General features: G+C 37.3%; 1 protein-coding gene and 1 long non-coding RNA gene across 4 annotated transcripts in view; one reads left to right on the top strand and one right to left on the bottom strand.

Moving 5' to 3' along the window:
- The window catches only part of LOC122222802, a 112,467-nt gene extending 100,029 nt beyond the window's left edge, over positions 1-12,438 (top strand). Inside the window, exon 3 of the long non-coding RNA XR_006203874.1 lies at positions 11,730-12,438. This is a non-coding gene — a long non-coding RNA (uncharacterized LOC122222802). The remainder of the gene's footprint in view (positions 1-11,729) is intronic.
- Positions 12,439-14,871: 2,433 nt separating this feature from the next.
- Positions 14,872-22,438, bottom strand: part of KCNH5 (potassium voltage-gated channel subfamily H member 5) — a 301,067-nt gene continuing 293,500 nt past the window's right edge. For all 3 annotated transcript variants that reach the window (XM_042943442.1, XM_042943444.1, XM_042943443.1), the window contains one exon: positions 14,872-17,275. In XM_042943442.1, coding sequence (XP_042799376.1) covers positions 16,328-17,275 — 948 coding nt within the window. In that variant the 3' untranslated portion in view covers positions 14,872-16,327. The remainder of the gene's footprint in view (positions 17,276-22,438) is intronic.

Below are 22,438 nucleotides of genomic sequence, written 5' to 3' on the forward strand. Positions count from 1 at the left end.
AAAGATAACACCAAGTAGTAGGCATATCTTTCCTACATGAGTTAGCTGTGTTAAAACTTTTCAGAACAGAAGTCTTAAAAGAATAGATCTGAACTACTCCAAGCATTCTTTCAAGACTTTTAATTGTAGCAACTGTGCTGGGCATGGTGTGTCCTTCTAAACACTCTAAGGAGCTATAAAGGAAAAAGAAAACACAACCCTTTCCTTTAAGTGGTTCATGTCTATATGACCAGAGTGTCCTACACTTATCTCAGTGCTCCTGTGGGGCTTTTCCACAAATATCATTGTGCAAAGGGAAAAAACCAAGGTGATGCCATGAATTGCAATATTTCATATCTGTGAATAGGCGGACATACATGAAGGTGAATCTTAGAATTTTCTCCTGCCTAAGGACTAACATAAGACCAAACCTTGAAATTCTGTGATCAGGTGATAGTTTGAACCACTCAAGAGTCCTCCCCAAAATAATTTTAATATGTTTCATTTCTACAAATGCTGATATGAAAACCAGGTATCTAATGCATGTCCAGCAGTTTCTTTGAGGCAAAGAAAACAGGACTTGGAGTCAGAAATCTGGGTTTGAAAACTTTTTCTGACATTCTGGTTATGCAAGCTTAGAAAAGGCTTTTAGTCACCCAGAGCCTGTGGCCTTGTCTGTCGATGGGCTTATTGGCAGCATCTTATGTGAAAGTAACTAGAACTCTATCTGACAGATAATTCTACTTACCTGTGTATTCATCCATCCAACCATCCATCCATCCATCTATCCATATACATACAATGTACAAATTAGTAAGAATCTTGGTTCTATATCAGTAACAACAGCAGCAGAAACACAACAATTGGAGTTCTATAAAAAGTACAAACATCCTGTCAGAGTTTAGATGGGAGGCTTGATGGGGATGATAAAATTGTTGGTATTGAATTTTGGTCTTGTGTTATGTTTAGCATAAACACTTTAAATTGTCAACTCCGGCATTATTTTCTCACCTGTATCTAAATAAGTTGGGTGAGAGTGCTAAACTAATTCAACATCTAGAAACCTCTTTATTGCTTTAACATTAACTTTGAGAATTTATCTTACAGCTCTAAGTCATAAATCAGGAAGAACTCTGAAACAGTACTTAATTCCTATCTGTGTAACAGAAATCTCATAAGATATCGATAACTGATTCTGAAAGTGAAAAATTCAAATAGTACTGCTTTCTTAAGAATTTCAGGTTAATGAAGCTAGGGCTATACTTACGATATAGCCTACATGTTAAAGAGTCCTTTTTAAATATTTTGTTTCTAGAAGTGGGGTGAGGCACAGGAGTGGGTATATGTAGTGTTTGTGCTTGCCTTTATGGTTGACAAGGAAATAAAAACACTCCAGCTGCTAGCCATGGCTGAACATACTATAATCATGTCCAATTTTCTCTATATATAAGTGAGAAAAATTTGGAACCTCACTGGGAGCTGGTGTCAATGTGTGTTATTAATATTTATGACTCCTCAGTAAGTTCTGGAATCTATTCTCGACTCCTGGGAAAATCAATGGCAAATAAAAAGAGCCTCAAGTTTTGTGTAAGCCATTATGTTTTTCAAAGAACTTTCACTGCTATTATCTCATTTGATCTGGTCCCAACCTACTTTAGGCTACACAAAGAATAAAGTCTCCACCAGCAGAGGAAAGGAAGGAGGGAGGGGCTCCTGGCAACTCCACCAGCACAGAAGTGTCTTATTTGCTGCTCCTGTGCTGAAAGGCAGAACCCCTCCCTGCCCTCCCTCCTCTAAGACTACCTTTCAGAGGACTCAGTGGTGATTGCTGGATAACTTGCTCTAGTCCTCCCTTTTTTTCCATAGTCAGGCAGGGAGCCCCAGCAGTTTCAGGTCACCTGCAGGGTGTTTCTTCTCCTCCTCCTGCTTCGGGCCCAGTGACAAACTATAGGGAGCAGAAGACAGGCTATGTGTGCAGCAGTAAAAGAATAAGGACTGAAAATCTCTTCCCTTCTCTCCTTGCCCGTGTTGTTAAGAGTTGGGGGGAGGGTGTTAAGAATGGAGACCGTGGTGGTGCCTAGGTGGCTCAGACGTTAAGCATCAGGTCATGATCTCATGGTTTGTGAGTTCAAGTCCCACATCAGGTGAGTTCGCCCCGCTTCGGGTGAGCATGAGCCCCGCTTTGGGTGAACACAAACCCCACATCGTAAAAACATGAACCCACTTAGGGTGAGCCCTGCTTCTCTCACTCTCCCCCCTCCCCATCTCTTTCTCTGCCCTCACTCACATGTGCCCAATCTCTCTCAAAAAAAAAAAAGTGGAGATCATGGAAATTTAAAGAAGGCATGAGACAGCTGAAATCCTTCCCTGTCTAATCCTGGATATTGTTCCTGGAATTCCTGCTAGGCAATAAATTAAATAGCTCAAATGTCATTAATATGAAGAATTTCAAGAGAATCGTGTTGGTTTTAAAACAGGATATTCACAGCTATGGAAGACAATCCAAAGGTCCACAATTTGCGTGCAGCTGAATTTGCTGCAGACATCCTCTGTCATGGTCAGTGTGATCACCATATCATACAATGAAGCAATATCTGTTAATGGGTTGAATGACTCCAGGTGAGGAAATGTTAGCACTTCTCCACCCACCACTCACCAGACTGAACATTGTTATTTGTAAACCGTGACCATAGACATTTATTTTCCCTTTTTATGGGAATAGTCCCAGTGGATTCTAAGAACCAAGAGGACTGTCTTCCCCAAAGACATGCGCGCACACACACACACACACACACACACACACACACACACAGACTTAAGGTTGGACACTAGAAGACAGTAGAATCAGATGAGATGGAAAGCAGTGATTGATGCACCCACATGGGCCCACAGGAGAAAAGACACCCAGAAGTTCCAGTTTCTGTTCCTCACATAGTGATCTGGGGTGGTCTGCATCCAGCCAATCTTTTTTTCAGTCTTCTTGACCTCTGACATAATTGTGCAGCTTTAGCCAGATACAACAAACTGATGATGTATTTAAATATGATTCCAAAACTTTAGGTGTACAGAGTATTGTGACTACATTATACTAAATAACAATCTTTTAAAAATTTTTTTTAAATGTTTACTTATTTTTGAGAGAGAGACAGAGCATGAGCGGGGGAGGGGCAGAGAGAGAGGAAGACACAGAATCCGAAGCAGGCTCCGGGCTCCAAGCTGTCAGCACAGAGCCCATTGCGGGGTTCGAACCCACCAACCATGAGACCATGACCTGAGCTGAAGTTGGATGCTTAACTGACTGAGCCACTCAGGCGCCCCCTAAATAACAATCTTAGTATCATATGGAGAGTACACTTTTTGTGAGATTCCGTTGTTTCAGGTTTTAAAAAAATGAAATAAAGGGCAAAGACCTTTATGTAAATAGCATAGTTGGACATACAGCTGTCCTTTCAGAAACACCCAGAGATGAGTCCAGCAACATCTTCAGTAGCAGTAGCTGAAATACGTGTGTGTACACGTGTTGCTCTGTGGAAACCGCCTACAGCAATGTAATATAGAGGAAGAAACACTGGACCTGGAATCAAGACAACTGAATCTTAGTCCAGCTCCTCTACCAACTGTACATAGAATTTTGGAGAATCACTTACCCTCTCCAGTTCTTAGTTTCTTCGTTTCCCAAATTAGGTGTGCTGCTGATTCATTTCCAAAGTCTCTGCCATCTGTAAAATGCCTGTCAGTTCTAGACTGTTCACACAGGGTACGTCGTTATTTAATCCAGTTAAAGCACATTGTGCTAACTTGCTTAGATTTAAAAAAAAAAAAAAATGGATCCGAGCTGATATAGGGAAACTGGGTGTTTTCAGTGATCTTAAAGAAAGCAAACCTTCCCTGATGGTTGAGAATAGAAGCATTTTGATGCAAGAATTCTTGACCAAAAGTTGGGGTCTCAAGCATCCATTTGCATCCATTCTGCATCACACTCTCAGGAGAGAATAGCCCATGGCACAGAAATGTCTGTCTCCTCCTCCTTTTAATGGTATTTGGCACTTGAGTGTTTACTTATCCAAATCTGTAATATATTTTATCATGTTTGAAAGTTGGTATCTTTCTCAGTAGATGTATTATCACAGAATTTATAAGAAGGGATTGTAATTGATTGCTGTGTGTATGTGTATGTGTGTGTGTGTGTGTGTGTGTGTGTGTAAGGAAAGAAGAGGGGAAGAAAGGCAAAACAGAGGTGTTAATTACCAATAATTTGTGTATTGATCCATTTAATTATGTGTGATCTTCATATCCCTGACTTCTTTATAAACAACAGCTCACTCTAGAATATATCCTCTATAAATACACTTTCATATATGCATAACAAAGACAAAGTTTTATTTAGTTGTCCTCTAATCAAAATGCTATATTGCACAGAGAAACAATAGATATAAATAACTCTTCAGTAATGTCCAAAAATCCATCCCTTAAGCCTGTGTTTCTTTAATTAGAAAAAATCTGCAGGCCTCATGTAACAGCCTTCCTATATTACGTATCTCGCTCTCGCCTTTTAATGCTTCAAGGGCTAGTGGCAAACTATGGATTTTCTAAAATATGGAAGCATTCAATTTTTCCATGGACATTCTAACCTTCTTAATTTCAAAGACTGGGATAAACCCATAATATTAGGAAAATAATTATGTTTTTGATAAATTAAAAGAATTTAGAAATATAAAAAGAAATCCCATTTTAAAATAAAAATTTCTTCAAAATTCTATCTAGTTTTTATCATTATCTTTAACAGAAAAGAGAAATCTTTTACTTTAAACAAATATACTGCAGGGGGTTACAATTTTAACTTCTTATGTGACACTAATTTTATTGCTTATAGCATTACAGTACAACTTATTACAGGAAAAATATTATAGATGTTTAAAGTAATATTATCAAAGCTAATATATCAAAATTATTTTCTCTGAATCCATTGCTTCATATTTTTGTAATGGAGAGCTTCTCATTTATTAAACCAAATTCAAAACAATTATTTTCAACAAAGACACAATTCAAACAAGTTCCATAAAATGCACATTTTATTCTGTATCATGAAAAAATATTCACATTTAAATAAAGTGTGAAAAAAAAACCAAAATAATCCTCCCTGATGAAATACAGTTTATTGTGCTGAAACCCAGAATTCTTTTGGGTTAGAATCTTCCACCTGCCAATTCACTTTTTAAAATGATTATTTCTTGTGAACAAATTTTAAATAAAGTGATAATCATCACAAATCTCCCAGAAGCAATCAAATTTTGATCCCAAGTGTTCCAGAATTGACCCTAAAGTCAAAGTTAAAATATTTTCACACATTCTCTCAGCGATCAGGTAATAGGTCAACAGGACTTACAAAATTTCTATATTACACATTGCAATACCTTTCTTTAAGTAGAAAGAAATGATCTGCTAGGCATGGATTAGATTTTTAAAAGAGCAAACAAGTACTACTTAGCATAATGATGTTAAAAATATCACATGAAGTTTTTGCATTGTTTTCTTGGCCAATACACGAATCAGTTGTTTCCAGTAAATTAACCCTTATAGGTAGAGGCATTTTTAATACCCCAACTCCCATCAATATGGTTGCAGTGGCAAAGACATTTATGAATTTTCAAAAATAATTTCCAATAGAAACATTAGTGTTATAGTGAGTAATTTGCATTATAACATATACAATGCTGCAACTGGAGTCAACAAAGTCACTAGAACATAGAATAAAAAGAAATCTATGGTTTTCAATATATCATAAGTATGTACATTTTGATTTGTGTTCTGTGAGTACCAACCAATTCTAAGAGTCTCTGCTTTTTCAATAAATTTCAGTGAATGTTTCAGGGTAGAAATGGTGCTAAATTGGTTTCCAACTTCAATGTTGTAACAATCATATTGTTCCTCATATGAAATGCATGTTCTGTCTTGCTTTAACTGTGAACGGGTTCTAGGGTGGAAGATGTCCGTGCTGCCAACCAAAACAAGATGTAAGTGAATACTGTATTTATAACCTCTGAAAAAGAATCTCAAGAATCACATGAAAACCTTCCCACAGACATCAAAAAACAATTCTTGCCACTATTTTTCTAAATATGAAATATATTAAGTAATCTTGATTTTAAATGAAACTACATTTGGCTTTTGTATGAACTGACAATGCATGCTTATGACATAGCATACCAATATTAAAGACTCAAGTCTATCAAACTTTCTTTGACATGGAATTCAAAATGAATCTATATTGTGATTTTGCATAGTTTGCTAGCTATTCTTCTTGTTTGCTCATTCTTGGCCTCATCCGGAATAGTTCCCATCATACTCTGAAAAAAATTGAGGAGCCAATGAGGGATCCTTGACACCAAGAGCTCTGTGATCAACAATAATCTTTGTTGCTTTAGTCACAGAGTCCAATCTCCCGAATTCAGTAGAGGAGGAGAGGGTTCAGCTTCATGTTATCAAAGATGACTTAGCAGAGAAGGAGGACAAAATATTTGACAATGAATTACTTAAATTAGTTATTGTGAATACTAACTCTGGCTTATTCAGGCACAGTGTGGATATTTTGGCCTTGACTTGTCTGGTCATTCAACAGTCAGTGATTCTGCATGAAGGAAAGAGTGGTCAGACTCTCTTGGCTTTATCCCACGACATATAGATTAACTATGCCAAGTGTTTATGAGACTGGGCTTCTAGGTCAGAACCAGAGGTAAACTTGGTTGGTAGGGGAGCCCTCAATTACATTTTTTTTAAAGCCAAATATTTGATGAGCTTTCAAAATGCTTCCTAGTGTTTCATTAAAATCTTAATAGTGGTTATAACAATGTGTTATCTAGATAGATAGATAGATAAATAGATAGATAGATAGATACTATTAAAAAGCATCACACGCACACAGAAAACCCATGATGAGGAAGCAACTACTAACCCTACTTTTCTATTTCTTTTCCTCAGTTGTTCTTTGACCAAGTACCTTCATTCAGATGTAGTACAAGTCATGACCTCATTTAAACAATAATGTAGTGATAATATAAAAGTCAAGGGTGAAAGTGAGCTAACTATAAAAGGCTTTGGATACTATCACTGGGGTCCTCTACAATTGTTATGAAACAAGTAAAATGGTCTTTTCCATGGTTACCTCTAGCTCTGTTATCATCAAAGAGAAATAAGATGGTTTGAGCCAAGGATCCCCAGAATGTAATGCTGTAATACCTTGTTTCTTCTTATCTCAACACATTAGCTTCAAAAAAAAAAAAAAAAAAAAAATCTCAGAAGGTAGGACAAATAAATCACCTTCAGAAAATTAACATTTTTTTCATTAGAGAAAATTATTTATACTTTCTAAAGCAAATATACATACAAGAGGCCTATTAAATTTGGAAGTAATACAAATTGCCATTCTAAACAGAAATAGTTCATTTGGATAATGCATTTAATAGTGGTTTGGCCAAGAAGGCAACATCAGTGTAATCAATAAAAAGATCTGCATAATCCACTTAAAACTTAGTGGATCAAAAAATAAATTTTAAAAATAAAATCTTTCTGGAGTTTCATCTAAAGTCCAATATTAAAATGGAGAAAAAATAATAGAAAAAATCCTGAATGTCTCTTGCTTTCCTTGACTATCATGCATTACCTCTTTAGGTTAAAATTCAGTTGGAAAAGAAAGTGTTAGTACCAGTGACCACAACTTGCCTCTTACTTGTTACTGCATTTGGCAATTTACCTTTACAGATGCCTTTCGATTGCTGAAGAAGTAAAGGAAAATTCCACTTGTGATGGGGCACCTTGTGCTTATAACAATTAGGACTTCAACCGCTGTTATTTACTTTGACCTACCATGAAAAATCAGGTATTTACTTTTATGTTACAGAGTGACATTTCTGGAAGTTATTTTAATCTCAGGAGCCTTTAAAAGTACATGTCTTGGGGTGCCTGGGTGGCTCAGTCGGTTAAGGTGCCGACTTTGGCTCAGGTCATGATTTCACCATTTGTGGATTCGAGCCCCGTGTTGGGCTCTGCTGACAGCTCAGAGCCTGGAGCCTGCTTCGGATTCTGTGTCTCCCACTCTTTCTGCCCCTCCCCTGCTCACGCTCTGTCTCTTTGTCAATACTGAATTAAAAAGTTAGAAAAAAATTTAACAAAAAAATAAAAAATAAAATAAAAGTGCATGTCTTGAAAAACTTGGAATTTGAGGTTGGACCAGATGCCCCTTGCAATGTCAGTAGTCTATAAAATGAATTTTTCTCTCTAAAGTCTTCTTGCCTGTTTTAGAATTTCACCTTTATCACTTACCGGGGCCCCTGGGTGGCTCAGTCAGATAAGCATCTGACTTCAGCTCAGGTCATGATCTCACAGTTTGTAAGTTTGAGCCCCACATCAGGCTCTGTGCTGACAGCTCAGAGCCTGGAGCCTGCTTCGGATTCTGTGTTTCCCTCTCTCTCTGCCCCACCCCTGCTTGCACTCTGTCTCTCTCTGTCTCTCAAAAATGAATAAACATTAAGGAAATTTAAAAAAACTTTAAAAATAAAAAAGAATTTCACCTTTACCACTTAATAGCTAGGCTATCCTGACAAGTTCCTTATCTGTTACTTCTTAGGGTTGTTGCAAAAATTAAATGTGAGATTCGAAATAAAATGTTTAGCACAGCATAAACAGGGAATGAACACTCAATAAATATGAGCCAAATTAACTTATTTAACTTCTAAGCCTGAAGGTAAAGAAACAGATAGATTCTACTCAGTCTTCTCTCATCCTTTGCCTTCATCATTTTCCTGATTCCCAGTCCAAATCTCAATGGTCTTGACCTTCATGAAGCATGCAAACATATTCTCATCATGAAAATCAAGAGATAGAAAATCTCAAGTTAGAATACAGACTAACACTCTTACAACATCTGGCATACAATAGGAATTAAAAAATTCTGGGTCGGTTGAGCCAGAACTGGATAAGACTTGGATAAGTCTTGATTTTGATTCAGGTCATGATCCAAATTCCAGCTCACGTCTCATTTCCCTACATCACATGACTCAAAATTTTAATTATAATGTAGGGCCAATTACAAATTTTAGTACTATCTAAATAAATAAGTCAACATAAATGTTTACCTATTTTCTCTTAATTTCTCAAACATTCTCAAACTTCACCGTGCTGTTTAATAAATTTAAATACTCTACAAAGAATGAATTAACTACCTTGCTCTATAGAAGAAGATGATTTGTTTGGTTCTGTGTGTTTGTGCATACCCTCAAGTGTTTTGAAGGACAAGAAAGACATGGTAATAAAACTCCATACTTTGTCACTGGCCTTTGGACTTGGATAGGAGATATTTTCTGCCCTCAGTGGATGGCTGAGAACCAATTATTTTACAGAAAATGCTTTGAAGATTAAACTCATTAGTAATACTGAACATTGACACTGTTTCGCAACTTGATTTGTGTGATATAATTTTGTTAATAAAGAATGTTCATTTTTTTAGTGCTTCTCATCTTCGCATACTTTATGACCCCAAACAGATTTTCACTATAACTTTTGGAAATATTATATTACCACATGTGAGAATTATAAATTAAATTGTGATCATTATAAGTTAAATTCCTCCATCATGAAAACAAAGAACAAATTTATAATTATATAAATGTTTATCTTCATTATTTCCAATGTAGAAAAAGACCTAGGGTCAAAGAAGAAATTTTATTTTTAAGTCTGATTTTTTTAAGTAGTTTTGGGGAGAAAAGTATCAAGAATGGAAAATAAAACCAGCAAAATACAGAGTAAGCATTTTATCCTAACATAAGAAAAGTATATTGGTTTGTAATCTTAAACATACTGAATAACTCATATTGCCAGGAAGAGAATCACTAGCAATGTCATTATTTTTAGCATCTAAATCTCCAGTTCTAGAAATATTCTAAATGAGAAAAGTTGGATAAGACCCAGGAGGTAAAACACTTGTAAATTTGTGGAAAAGTGAACAGATACCTTTGCAGAGAAAATAAAGAGGGGAGGTGGTGGTGAAGGGCAAATGCCAAAGTAGTACAAATATTAATTAATATTAAGCTTGTGAGTAACGATTGTGTGAAAATAAAGTTTAAGGAAAATATTTTTTTTTAATCTCAGTATTTTTTTAAACATTTATTCATTTTTGAGAGTGAGAGAGAGCATGAGCAGGGGAGGGGCAGAGAGAGAGGGAGACACAGAATCAGAAGCAGGCTTCAGGCTCTAAGCTGTCAGCACAGAGCCTAATGCAGGGCTCTAAGTCATGAACTGGGAGATCATGACCTGAGCCGAAGTCAGACGCTCAACTGACTGAGCCACCCAGGCACCCCATTAAGGAAAATATTTTATTGAAGATCTAAATTTCACAGAAAAGAGGTATGAAAAGCCCAAAAATGTGTCTCTTTTAATGAGAATAGGTCTGTAGCTTTCCTGTTAAAACTGTATTTTCCATAATTCATGTATGGGTACTAGAAACATCTCATATAAGCACTGTTTTACTTAAGGATGAGAAAACCTGATATTAAAGGAGAATGTATGCAACACAGTATGTTTGAATTTATTACTTGCTCAAGTCCTAGGATTGCATTAGGTTTTATAAGTCACATTATTTATTGTTTAAAGAGCTTTTGACATCCACATGTCTCCTTTTGCTTGTCTAGTGATGTGCCAGTGAGAAAAACAAGCTATAACTATAGGAAGGTGTAGGTTATAGTTTTGTTTCTGTTCAAATAACTCTGTTTTCCTCTTTGTAGGTTTGTTCCGGAGATGCAAGTGCAAATCCCATGAGCTTATGTAGCCTGACACTACTAACCTATTTAAAACCTGACTCTGTTTTTGTTTGGATTGTGTAGTCCCACATACATCACCTCTTGGTTTGTTTTCCTGAACCAATAAGAAGAACTTTTCTTATAATGTCAACTCAATCTATATCAACCCTCTAAAAAAATCATATATGTCATTCCCCATTTTGAAGAGTTTTTATTATCTGAGCTGCTAACAACATGTAAGTTGTAAGTACAAAGTTTACACTGAGAGAAAGTGGATTGAAAATATTTATTTACATATGTGTAGAATACATATGTAATGCAACTGTGATTTGGAATGCCATGGGCCTATCACAGAGTGGATACAAATATAAGTGTTATCAACTATTTAGCAAATAAATAAAAAACATTTGAATGGATAGTAAAAAGTCATGGTTAATAATGAATGTTCCGCATAAATCTCTTTTAATATTTCTTAAATATATTGGGCATTTATAATGAACCTTTCTTTAACTTGAGAAATTGTGTCTGCTTTCAAAAGAATGCCCAATTTCCATTTTGTTATAACAGTTTTTAAATTCTGATGTAACAGAAAAATTAAAAAACCCTGTAAGAGATCTAAATGTCTCAGTGTGTAAGATGTTTCCCCTTTGTTACTATGTGCTCTTGGTATTTTCTTTACCCAAAGGGTCACCACCAATGGAGTGACTTCAGGCTTGAGTGTATTCTTTAGGATATAAGACTATCTTTGTAGAATGAACAAATGTTAACAAAATGAATCTCATTCTCAAAAATAAAATGTTTACATGTTATAAGTGGCTTCCTAGAGTTACCATTATTACTAATCATGTATTATAGCTTTTTAAGTTAGAACACTAATTTAGGTCACAATAACATGAGTATTTTTAAGTGTAATTCAAATGATTTTCCTTTTTTTTTTTTTTTGACCTTTTTTTTTTCCAGTTCAAGATACACATTGAAAAATCAATTGGTCATTGGAAAGGATTCTTTCACAATTAAGAATTTCATTGTAAGAATATCTGCCCACGTGGAGCCATGTGTCTTAAGTAAGTCATGATTGTTTTTATACAAAACCGAAAGATGAACTGCTCTGTATCTTGAATACTCAACAATTTTTTTTTTACTTTTTCTCACAAGAATGAGAATTTCTGCTGAGCAGTATGATTAAATAGAATAAACAAAATCATAATATTTACATGTATTTTTCTCTTCTTTCTCTCTTCTCACAAGACATTCACTCCTTCCAAGTTTATTTAATAGTTCTAAATTCCCAGATAATTCTCAAGTCTTTTGCTCACATGCCAACGACTGATAATTATTTAGCCATCAGTGTATTTCCCCACCGACTTCTAACAAGAGACACCTCTTCTAAACCCTAGAAAAAGATTTAGAGAGTCCACCTCAGCTGATCTTCTATGAAAGAAAGAAGCAATTAATAATTTATCTTAATGTGATTTTCATTTGAGAGGAAGATGATTTGCCACTGACCTAACATCATCTTGATATAAGAATGGAGCAGTTCTTATCTTCATTTTATTATTTATTGGTGGGGAAATTGAAGCCCAGATACACCAGAGAACAGTTAATTGGCCCAAAGTGACACTACAATTGTGGCAAAGCTAGATTCAGAATCCAAGATGGAGCTCAGATACTAATCCTAGGATGTTTTCCAAAAGATTGTTCTTTCTTCTCTCCCTTGCCATCAAGACCGCAAGAGAAATATTCTTATATGTAACAAAATATGAAAACACAACATTCACATAATTATAAAATATCCATAAAGTTATCCATGTATGTTATGTACATTCTAGATAAATTGTCTCATTACCTACATAAAATTTTGGAAAAGAGACAGATAAAATAGCTTAAAAGATAAAAATTATACAAGATAGTAGAATTCATTAGGAATATGACACATAATTTCACCAGTACCAACCACTGCACACTTTTAAAAACAGTCACTGCTCTGAAGACTATTTTTTTTAAGTTTTCTAAAAGAATTTAGTAATTTAAAATGGAACAGTAAATGGGCCAGATCTCAGGAGAACAAAATCTCCTTAAATTCATAGAAAATTGTGATTTGCATTTGGGCTCCAATAGGATGAATTTGCAAAATGGCGTTTTTGTTAGTGGTCATAATTAATATTCCTGTTAGAGCTCTAGGAACTCCAGGAGTATATATTTGTTCTTAAAAGCGGCTTAAAATCCCAAATTTTCGAACTCTCTTGCTCTGGTCTACATACAGTTTTTTTTCACTGAGCACGTAGGACAATTGTACGTATCTGTACAATGTAAGTACAGGTACCTGTACTTCATGTGAGATGAAACTGGTGTCATAATAAAAATCTTCCATTTTAACAATGAATTATATGTCTCTCTTCGACATCTATGCCCAAACCATTCGAAGTACTATTTATGTCATTGTGGGACACTAGTTGGTATTGTCATCTGCCTTTCGTGTGCCTATTTTCTTTTTATCATAAGCTCTTGTATCTACTAGACCATAATGCAATAATATCCTAATACAGACTGACAAAACTTGTCCTTATGATGCACAGCTCACATTTCTATTTTTGTTTGGCTTTTGCTATTGCATTACAACCACCTGTCCAGGGTACAGCATCTGATCTTATATAGTATCATAGAAAAATATTGAAGGTATGTAAGTTGCTTTGAAAAATGTTTGGATTTTCAATACATATCTATTTACTCCTATTAATACATTGTTCAGAAATATAATAATAAAAATTTTATTCTGGATGCACCGAAAGCATCTATACAGTGTAAGAATAAAACATGCAGTCGTCTGGTCCCCCAAAAGAGAATCTCCTGTCTATGTGCTGGCTGAGGCAACACAGAACATGACTATGTCACGATTGCACTTATTAAAGCAAGTGTTCACCCTTCATTCAAGTCTGAGTAAGTTCACCTGGTAAGAATTGCAGAATCTGGGAACCGAAAAGACTACTCTATATACAGTGTTTGCTGAACACATGCATTTCTGCTGGAAACAGCAGAGTGCATTCAGCACCTCATCATGTCATGCACATAGGGACAGAGGGGACTGGAGAAGAATGCGTGATAACTGCACCATAAACAAGCAACTGACACATTTTACCCCTTTGTGACAACCTCGAATAAGTCAAAACCACGTTTCTTTCCCACGGATACAAACAATAATATTGTTCGTCGACTGAGTCAATGGCAGAACACAGCAAATATTTGCACCACTAATAGGCAAAGGCGTGGATTGCAGCTTCAAACTACCCTGCTGTTTTAGTCATTCTGATATAGTTTTACACCAATGGTTATTTTTGAAGCACGTGGCTAAAGCTTGACCATTTCTGTACTTAGGTTATGCTTACTATTCATTCACCTCTAAAAGCTTAACCAGGCTTGTGTTGTACATGGTTAAATAGAAAATTACCCTGCAATTCAATAAATGTCAGAGGTCAAGAAAAAGGACCCTCCTCGCCATGAAAGCAACTAAGTCTCAATTTCAAGGTTGATTCCTTTTACTGTGATTACCTCATTTTCTTGTGCCTGTGGTAGGTAGATGTCGTAGCATTGCCTGGAGACATGCTCCCCTGCAAACTTCCATGATGAGTAATGGAAGTCGTGGGCACAGAGAAGGGGAAATGGAGCCCCTGGCACATCACATCTGTTCTGAGACTCCTGGATTAAAGAGGCACATCTTGTGGGCATGTGAAGAAGCTCTAATAGATGTTCTAAAATATCCCTTGTTTTTATAAGTTATTTGGTTCTGCACTTCTCCGGTCTGATTGTGATAACCTGTCTTTCAGTTCTGGTGGTTTTGTTTGGGGATGCTGAGAGATCGTTAGAAAAGCTCATAAAAATGGCAACAATAGGTCAAAATATGTCCTTTGATTTTGCTGTCATCTGGTGTATATTGTGAATGAATATGTACAGATGGTCCAATAATGTACAGATTCCTGGAATATATTTTCAACGTGATGCAAACAATAACTTCCCTGTTCCCACAATTAGATGTCATGCATGCACCAATTTAAAAGTATGCCTCTTTGATCAACTTCATAACATAGACTTTAGTCAAAAGAAAAAATTCTTCTGGGTTCTTATAAATGAACATGTATTTTATTCTCAATACATACCACTTAAGGGACTGGCTATACACAACTGTTTGTGACTTTTTTTTTTTAGTTGATAATAGGCACTTTCTAGGAAGAGGATTTATAACTCATAAGACTCTGAAATTCAGTCTTTAGTAACCCCCTTTCATAAATGGATCTGCCTGAGCCACAGCAGTCTACTGTATCAACTCAGCAGAAGTCCTGCAGTAGAACTGTGTGCAAAAAAGCTTTAGAAAATTGTAACCAGAATAAAATTATAGAAAAGCAGTTATCTGAACTGAGCAACTTAACATCTACTTGTTAGTGTTTTTTTGTCACCATGTTTCATGTGTTATCCCTATAAACATTAAGAATCCTGTGTGAACAATTCTGTACCTGTGTTTCATCTTAAGTTACAGATATGTTACAAAATATTGTCTATCTGCTTACATTCTTTTTTATTTTATGTCATTATAGTTAAAATTTTGATATGAGTACTTAGATGTGTTTTGTTTGTTTCTTTGCTAAGAGCCTTTCAACTTCACCTTTGAACAAGTTTTAGAAGTACAAATTTAGAACACTCATCACATTTGGAAAACCAGCATCACTAACATGAATTGTTAAAAGGCCCTTTTACCCTGTGGTGCAGTTTTTCTATAATAATATACACTATATTAATAGTTTCGTATTTATGGGGTTGGTAAAATCAGCTTACAAGATGGCAGCTGTTCTCCAAGACAGAGGGAGGAGGGATTTCCTTACATAAGCGTTAATGATTACTATCTAAGTATAGTGTTAAAAAAGGAGAGGTATAGTTGAGCAGAAATGCAATTCATGCACAAAACTCATAGCAATACGTTCTCAGCGTCCCCCACTGCTATCTGATTTAGGCAACAAAACAGTCATTTTGATGGAGCAGACACTGCCTGTTGGGGAAAATAACCTAACACTAAGTTACAGAAAAATATCCTATGAAAAGAGATTATAAAACGGTACCGACGGTCTAAAAGGGCGAACTCTCCCTTGGCATTAATCCAGAATTTTAACTTAACAGAACAGTGAGAAAATGACAGCTCGATATACTCAGCCTGAGATCAAATTTGTCATGGCAACATTGGCAGGTTGGACCCTGATTCTTCAAATATTACATTGCCTTGGTTAGCAAAAATCATACTTTTTTTTTGTATTAGAATAGAGATTATAAATAAATGTAAAGTGTGCATGCAGTCAACTGCATAATATACAAGCAATATCTATGTTTTAAATAATCATCTTCTTTGGCAGGCCAGAATCCAGCTGGACATGCAGTATTTACATATCAAAATCCATATGGTTTCATCATATTGAAAGCAAGTGAAAATATATATATGTATATACTGTATATACACATGTATGTATATAGATGTATATACTGTTTTTAATATATTAACAAATATATATGTATATATATTAAAAGTGGATTTCATCTTTGTCAGATTCAGGTGACTCAGGCCTTGAAACACTAAAAATATCCTGACATGGTATCTGGGAAGGTACTTGGAGTGGCATCTGGGATTTGGGAGAAGAGGTCTGGGGCGCGCTTTTTTCTGAGAGTATTTTTAAAATTTCTGCCACCTGCTTTTCCAGGGCAGTCATTCTGCAGCTTAGCAGCTGGATGTCCTCTTTGAGTTCATGTTTGACTTCCTGCAGTGTGGTTTGTAAGGCCTGCTCTGGGATGGGATAAAAGGGGTGCTTGGCATCAGCCTGAATAGGGCTGTGCTCCAGCGGACTTCGGGCCTCCCCGGCCTTATCCAAACGAAGGTCACTTTTTGTAATCCCACTGTCACAAGAATCTGTTTTCCTTAATGGGTTTTTGGTAACGCTGTTCTCTGAATCGCTGCCCTTGGGGTCCTCTGACAATAGTCCCATGGACTCCGCTTTCGTGACGTTATTCCAGTCTTCCTTTTTCTCCTCATGGGCGCCCATGTTATTCTTGAGTCGCAGCCATCCTTTCCCATTTCCGTTCTTCATCCTTATGGGGCTGTTGACTTTGAGACATTTGGGGTCAGCACCGCCGTTGGGCTTGAGTTCCATGGCGTCGCGGTTGTTTTGCTTGAGGGACTCACTGGTTTTCACGTAGGCCAGCGATGTCTGGATGGGTGTGATCTGTGACACGGTGACCACACTGGTGCCCGTGATGGAAGCTCCGTTCTGTAAGGAGCGGCTTTCTACCTGGAGCTGGTTGCGCTCGGGGTCGCTCTGTGTTGACCCCTGATTCCGCAGCTCCTTCTGTTGCTTGAACTTCTGGAAGAGCTTTCGGACGGGGTGGTCCACGGGAATGCTGAGGGTGACCTCATTCTTCTGCCGGAGGCGCTCCTCTTCCTCTTTCTTCACGTCACTGATTTTTCGGAAAATGATCTGTGGAGGGGGAGAGATGTTCAGAACATGATTATGAAGATAGACGAGCTTACAGTTGCGTGCCAGGATGCTGGATGAACTTTCTTTTACTGAGGAAACCCTCGAACACAAGGTCATTTCTGAAGGGAAAAAAAAATACCCCAATGCCATTTCTTTAACAGATGCGATACACTTAAGACTCAACATAGGAGCACTGACTAAGCTTACTTAGCTTATTTAGTCCTACTCCCTTGCATACGGAAGGGGGAATGTAATAGCTGAATAGAGATGCCTGCTGTTTAGTTTATACTCCCATTTAATAGAAAATAGGTAAATATATATGTTAGTCTATTATATGTGTGTATGCATACGCGTGTAAGGAACTATATTAAATTTCCTTACAATGCATCATTATTTTTTGTATGTTTCTTTTCATATGTGAATATATTCAAGACCATTTTTAATAACATCCTCTGCTTAGGGGGTCAAATTATGAGTTCTAGGCTATATAAAAGTACCAAAACATTAGTTTACTAGCATAGCACCTATGTGGGGTGAGAGGAGGGATTAAATTTATTTATGTGGCTCCAGAGGGCAGAACTAGGATCTGTAAGTAAAGTTCCTGAGAGGCAAATACCAATTCAATACAGACTTCATTTCAAACTGCTATCTATTCACAGAATAAACTGCCTTGAACACTCGTGAACCTCAATACCACTAAAATATCCAAACAGAAGTAAGGATGTTGTCCATGTAATACTGTCACGGGTGGGAGACTGGACTCTTCAGATTTCAATATTCTTAAAATTTGTTTTTCATTGTTAGTATTCATTTTTCCCTTATCATTATTCCAACCTACATACAGGATCTTCTTACCTTTTGAAATATTATAAACAATTTTAGCGTAAAGTGTTTCTCCCACTCAGACTTCAGTTGGTTGCCTCAGACCTAAGTATCATTAACCTTTTTCTGTGCATATTTCCAGAAGGTTTTTTTTTATTAAGTTTTTAAATTCCGGTATAGTTCATGTAAAATGTTCTGTTAGTTTCAGGTGTACAATGTAGTGACTCGGCAATTGTATACATTGCTCAGTCATCATGACTAGTGCCCTCCTTAATCCCCATCACTTATTTCCTCCATCCCCTACCCACCTCCCCTCTGGGAACTATCTGTTTGTTCTCTGTAGTTAAAGTCGGTTTCTAGGTTTGTCTCTCTCTGTCTCTCTCCTTTCCTTTGTTTGTTTTGTTTCTTAAATTCCACATATGAGTGAAACCATATGGTATTTGTCTTTCTCTGACTGACTTATTTTGCTTTATACTCTCTAGCTCCATCCATGTTGTTGCAAATGGCAAGATTTCATGCTTTTTTTTTATGGCAGAATAATATTTTACTCTATAGATATATCACATCTTCTTTATCCATTCATCAGTCGATGGACACTTGAGCTGCTTTCATAATTTGGCTATTGTAAATAATGCTGCAATAAACAGGGGTGCATGTATCCTTTGAATTAGTTTTTTTTGTATTTTGAGGTAAATTTTAAATATAGAATTAAATACATAGTTAATGTGCTATTTGATAGGTAACCACAAATAAGTTAGCATAAATTTCATTTAAAATGTCTTCTGAGGGGCGCCTGGGTGGCTCAGTCGGTTGGGCGTCCGACTTCGGCTCAGGTCATGATCTCACAGTTCATGAGTTCAAGCCCCGCGTCGGGCTCTGTGCTGACAGCTCAGAGCCTGGAGCCTGCTTCAGATTCTGTGTCTCCCTCTCTCTCTGCCCCTTCCCTGCTCATGCTGTGTCTCTCTCGGTCTCAAAAATAAATAAACATTAAAAAAAAATGTCTTCTGAAAATAATACTGGGAAGAATGTGTAACTCCATCAAGAGAAGTAAAAATGGTCACCTGTAAGAAATTACCACTTATATTATCAGAATTAGAAGTGAATTTAATGAGTGTGAGATTTTTTGCTCAGGTTCCGTCTGAAGAACAAAATAACTGCAGATGAGGTCTGTAAGAAAAATCCAGAAAGGAGTTATAGTAGATACAGTGCTCTCAGAATCAGACAATTTTATGGGGCTGGCAAAATTACTTACCTCATCACCCTCTCTCATTAACTTATTGGTTAGATTAGAGATCTATATGAAGTACACGGCATATAGTAGACACTCAAAATATTCTGGTTATATCCATTGAACTCTCATAAAATCCTGTATATTTGAAACCATTTCCATTACCACTTGAAGCTTCCAGAGTAACATACAAACATTGATTTATACTAGAAACCAATACTACTGATGGTCACTGTGAACAGAAAAGTCAGGGAGATAGAATTCTCTAAGAGCATACTTTCTAAATTGAAATTGATGCACTAGATACAGCTTATCAAGTGGTAATAATCTGTATTTTAAAGTAAATATTCTCTAAATTCAATAACTGTCTATAAAGACCAGTATATTTTTCCCTCCCTAGTGGCACATGAAATTGGGTCTTTTTGAATGATGTAATACTAATCTGAAAGCCTGACATCAAAGCTCTTGCAGTTTAATTGAAAGCTTTTCAAAGGGTTGACATATTTCTTATGCTCCCTAAGTAAACAGAGCTTATGCTGACCCTTCAAGATACTAACACTCTTTAGGACAAGATAGATCCAAACATGGAAACACAAATACCACATTCTGATTTCATCCCATTTCATTGAAAATGTGCTGAATTTCATTTCAGGAACTGACATGAGGGGACAAATGTAAATGACTGACCACATCCTCCTTCCCACTCAACTCGGATCTTTTGGTTTGTTTTTATAAAGGTAATTCCTTAGCCTTTAGCCATAGCCTTCGTGCAATGTAATAACTGAGAGTCACCTTCACATTTGCAATAAAAAGATCTATTTCAGACTCTCAATGAGGGAAGGGAGGTAAATCGCACATGAGGATGTTAGATGAAATACAGGGCCTCCATGCAGTATTTGGGACACACTAATACTGAAAAGTCATACATCATTTATCTGAATGGGACATATTGACATTTTAAAACATACTCATTGTTTACCTGAAATTTAAATTTAACTGCATGCCCTGTGCTTTTGTTTGCTGAATTCAGCAACGCTATTGATATGTAATAGACAAAAACATTACTATCTCTGTAGTGTCCATGTGTACTGCTGTGTGAAATTCACAGTTTTTAGAAATTACAATGAAATATTTGGTGTCCCTGGAACTGAGAATCTGGTGGCATCTTATTTGTTGGCTGTATGTTTTAAAATTTCAATATGATGGCTAATGACTGCTTACGATTATTGTGTGCTTAGCAAGTTTAGAATGCTTAGTGATTTAAGCCCATGTAAAACATCAACAAAATAAGCCTTTTGCGGCTTCCCTGACCACCAGCTGGCCCCTCCACACAAACCGAGGATAAAGTGTCTGGACTCCTACTGTTAAGCTGAGAACAGAGACTCTAAATGCCAAACTACGTTGTACAAAGGGAGTCCTGTCACAGAGCCAGGCTGCTGGTCTGTATCAGGGGACAAATGAGATAGAACAAGGTTGTGGATTTTGCCACTATGAACATATAAAAGCAACTGAGAAAGAGAAAGAATAGAGGTTTGGGATATTAGCATCTGAAGTGCTGCACGTTGCTCCTTTCCCTCCAACCCCCACCCCCCCACCACTCCAGGGGGATAGGAGAGGACAAGGAACTAGACATAGGCCCTTGAGCTTTAGGGGCACTTGGAAACATTGAGATAGGCCCTAACTTCTCTGCTGGAGTTTGCAGAGCAGCAGGACCCACACGTTCGCTCTCTGGAGCCAACCAACATGCTGGAAAAAAGCATACACCCTCTTTGTTTCTGCCCATACTTCTGTGTGCCTGGATGGGCATGGCTAGGATCCCGGGGGGCCCGGGAACTAGAGTAGGTAGACGACTGTTATCTCAGCCCCATGGAAGCCAGATGAGGTGAAGATACTCCATGAGGTGGGAGAAGTTACAGCACTCTGTAGAACACTTGCTGCCAGGACCTTTCAGACCATTAAATATGCCACACAATAAATAGTGCCCAGTAGTTGGGTGTGGCCAGCTGAAAAGGCCAACGCTCTGAGGAGTGACCACAAGCCCGCCAGATCTCACAGACAAGCCCTGGGTGCTGAAGTGGAGCCCCCTACCCTTTGCATCAGGCCCACAGGCAATCATGAGCCCAGGGAAAGTAGAAGCAGGTGCAGAAGGAGGGCTGGGAAGAGAGGGTCATGAGGAAATTTCTTACCCAAGCTACAGAATTTGAGCTGGAATCAAACTCAAAACAGTAATACTTGGATTTGATCAACTACTTAACCATAACCAGGCTTTTAAGCCAGAGGTAACTTTGTTTTCCTTAAGTTTATTTCTTTATTTTGAGAGGGAGAGACAGATCACGAGTGGGGTAGGGGCAGAAGGAGAAGGAGTGAGAATTCCAAGCAGGAATTCTCTGATAGTGCAGAGAGAATGTCAGAGGGTCTAGAGACCGCGCTATAGTGCAGAGCCTGACACAGGGCTTGAGCTCACCAACCGTGAGATTGTGACCTGAGCCAAGATCAAGAGTCAAACACTTAACCGACTCAGCCACCCAGGCACCACAAGCCAGAGGTAACTTTAAACAAAATTACTGAGTTAGACAGAGGTTACTGAATAGATTAAATTTCTTTTATTTCTTTTGGCTTCAGAATGGAAATTATGACTTACTGAAAAAAATAATTATTAAAAGTTCGCATATAGCAAAGAAGTCACTTTCACACATGTATTATCTCATTAACTACTGTCATACTACTATTTGATATAGGGCCTAGTATTCTCATGTTACAGAAAAGCAAACTAAGACATAGAGAGTGATGTGGTTTGCCTTCCAGGTCACAAGGAGTAAGTGGCCGGGATACTAATCCAAGAAGTCAGATTGCAAGCAGTCCTAACCATTACACTCTACTGCAGCTCTGTAAGGTCATTTTGACACAGAGATGTGGATAGTTGAGTGGGTAAAGCAGGGGGTGGTACAGCAGTTTCACACCCAACAGATAACCCTCACCGAGCATTTGCCGTGGAGAACCATCCCTGAAGGCAGTCTATTGGGCTCTGTGCTCGCTGAGTAACTGACAGCTGGGCAGGAGGGTGTTAGGGGAGGCAACCTCAAAGCGCTCCTCATTCTCAAAGGCAAAGCCAG

This window comes from Panthera leo, chromosome B3, assembly GCF_018350215.1.
Source record: "Panthera leo isolate Ple1 chromosome B3, P.leo_Ple1_pat1.1, whole genome shotgun sequence".
NCBI lineage: Eukaryota > Metazoa > Chordata > Mammalia > Carnivora > Felidae > Panthera > Panthera leo.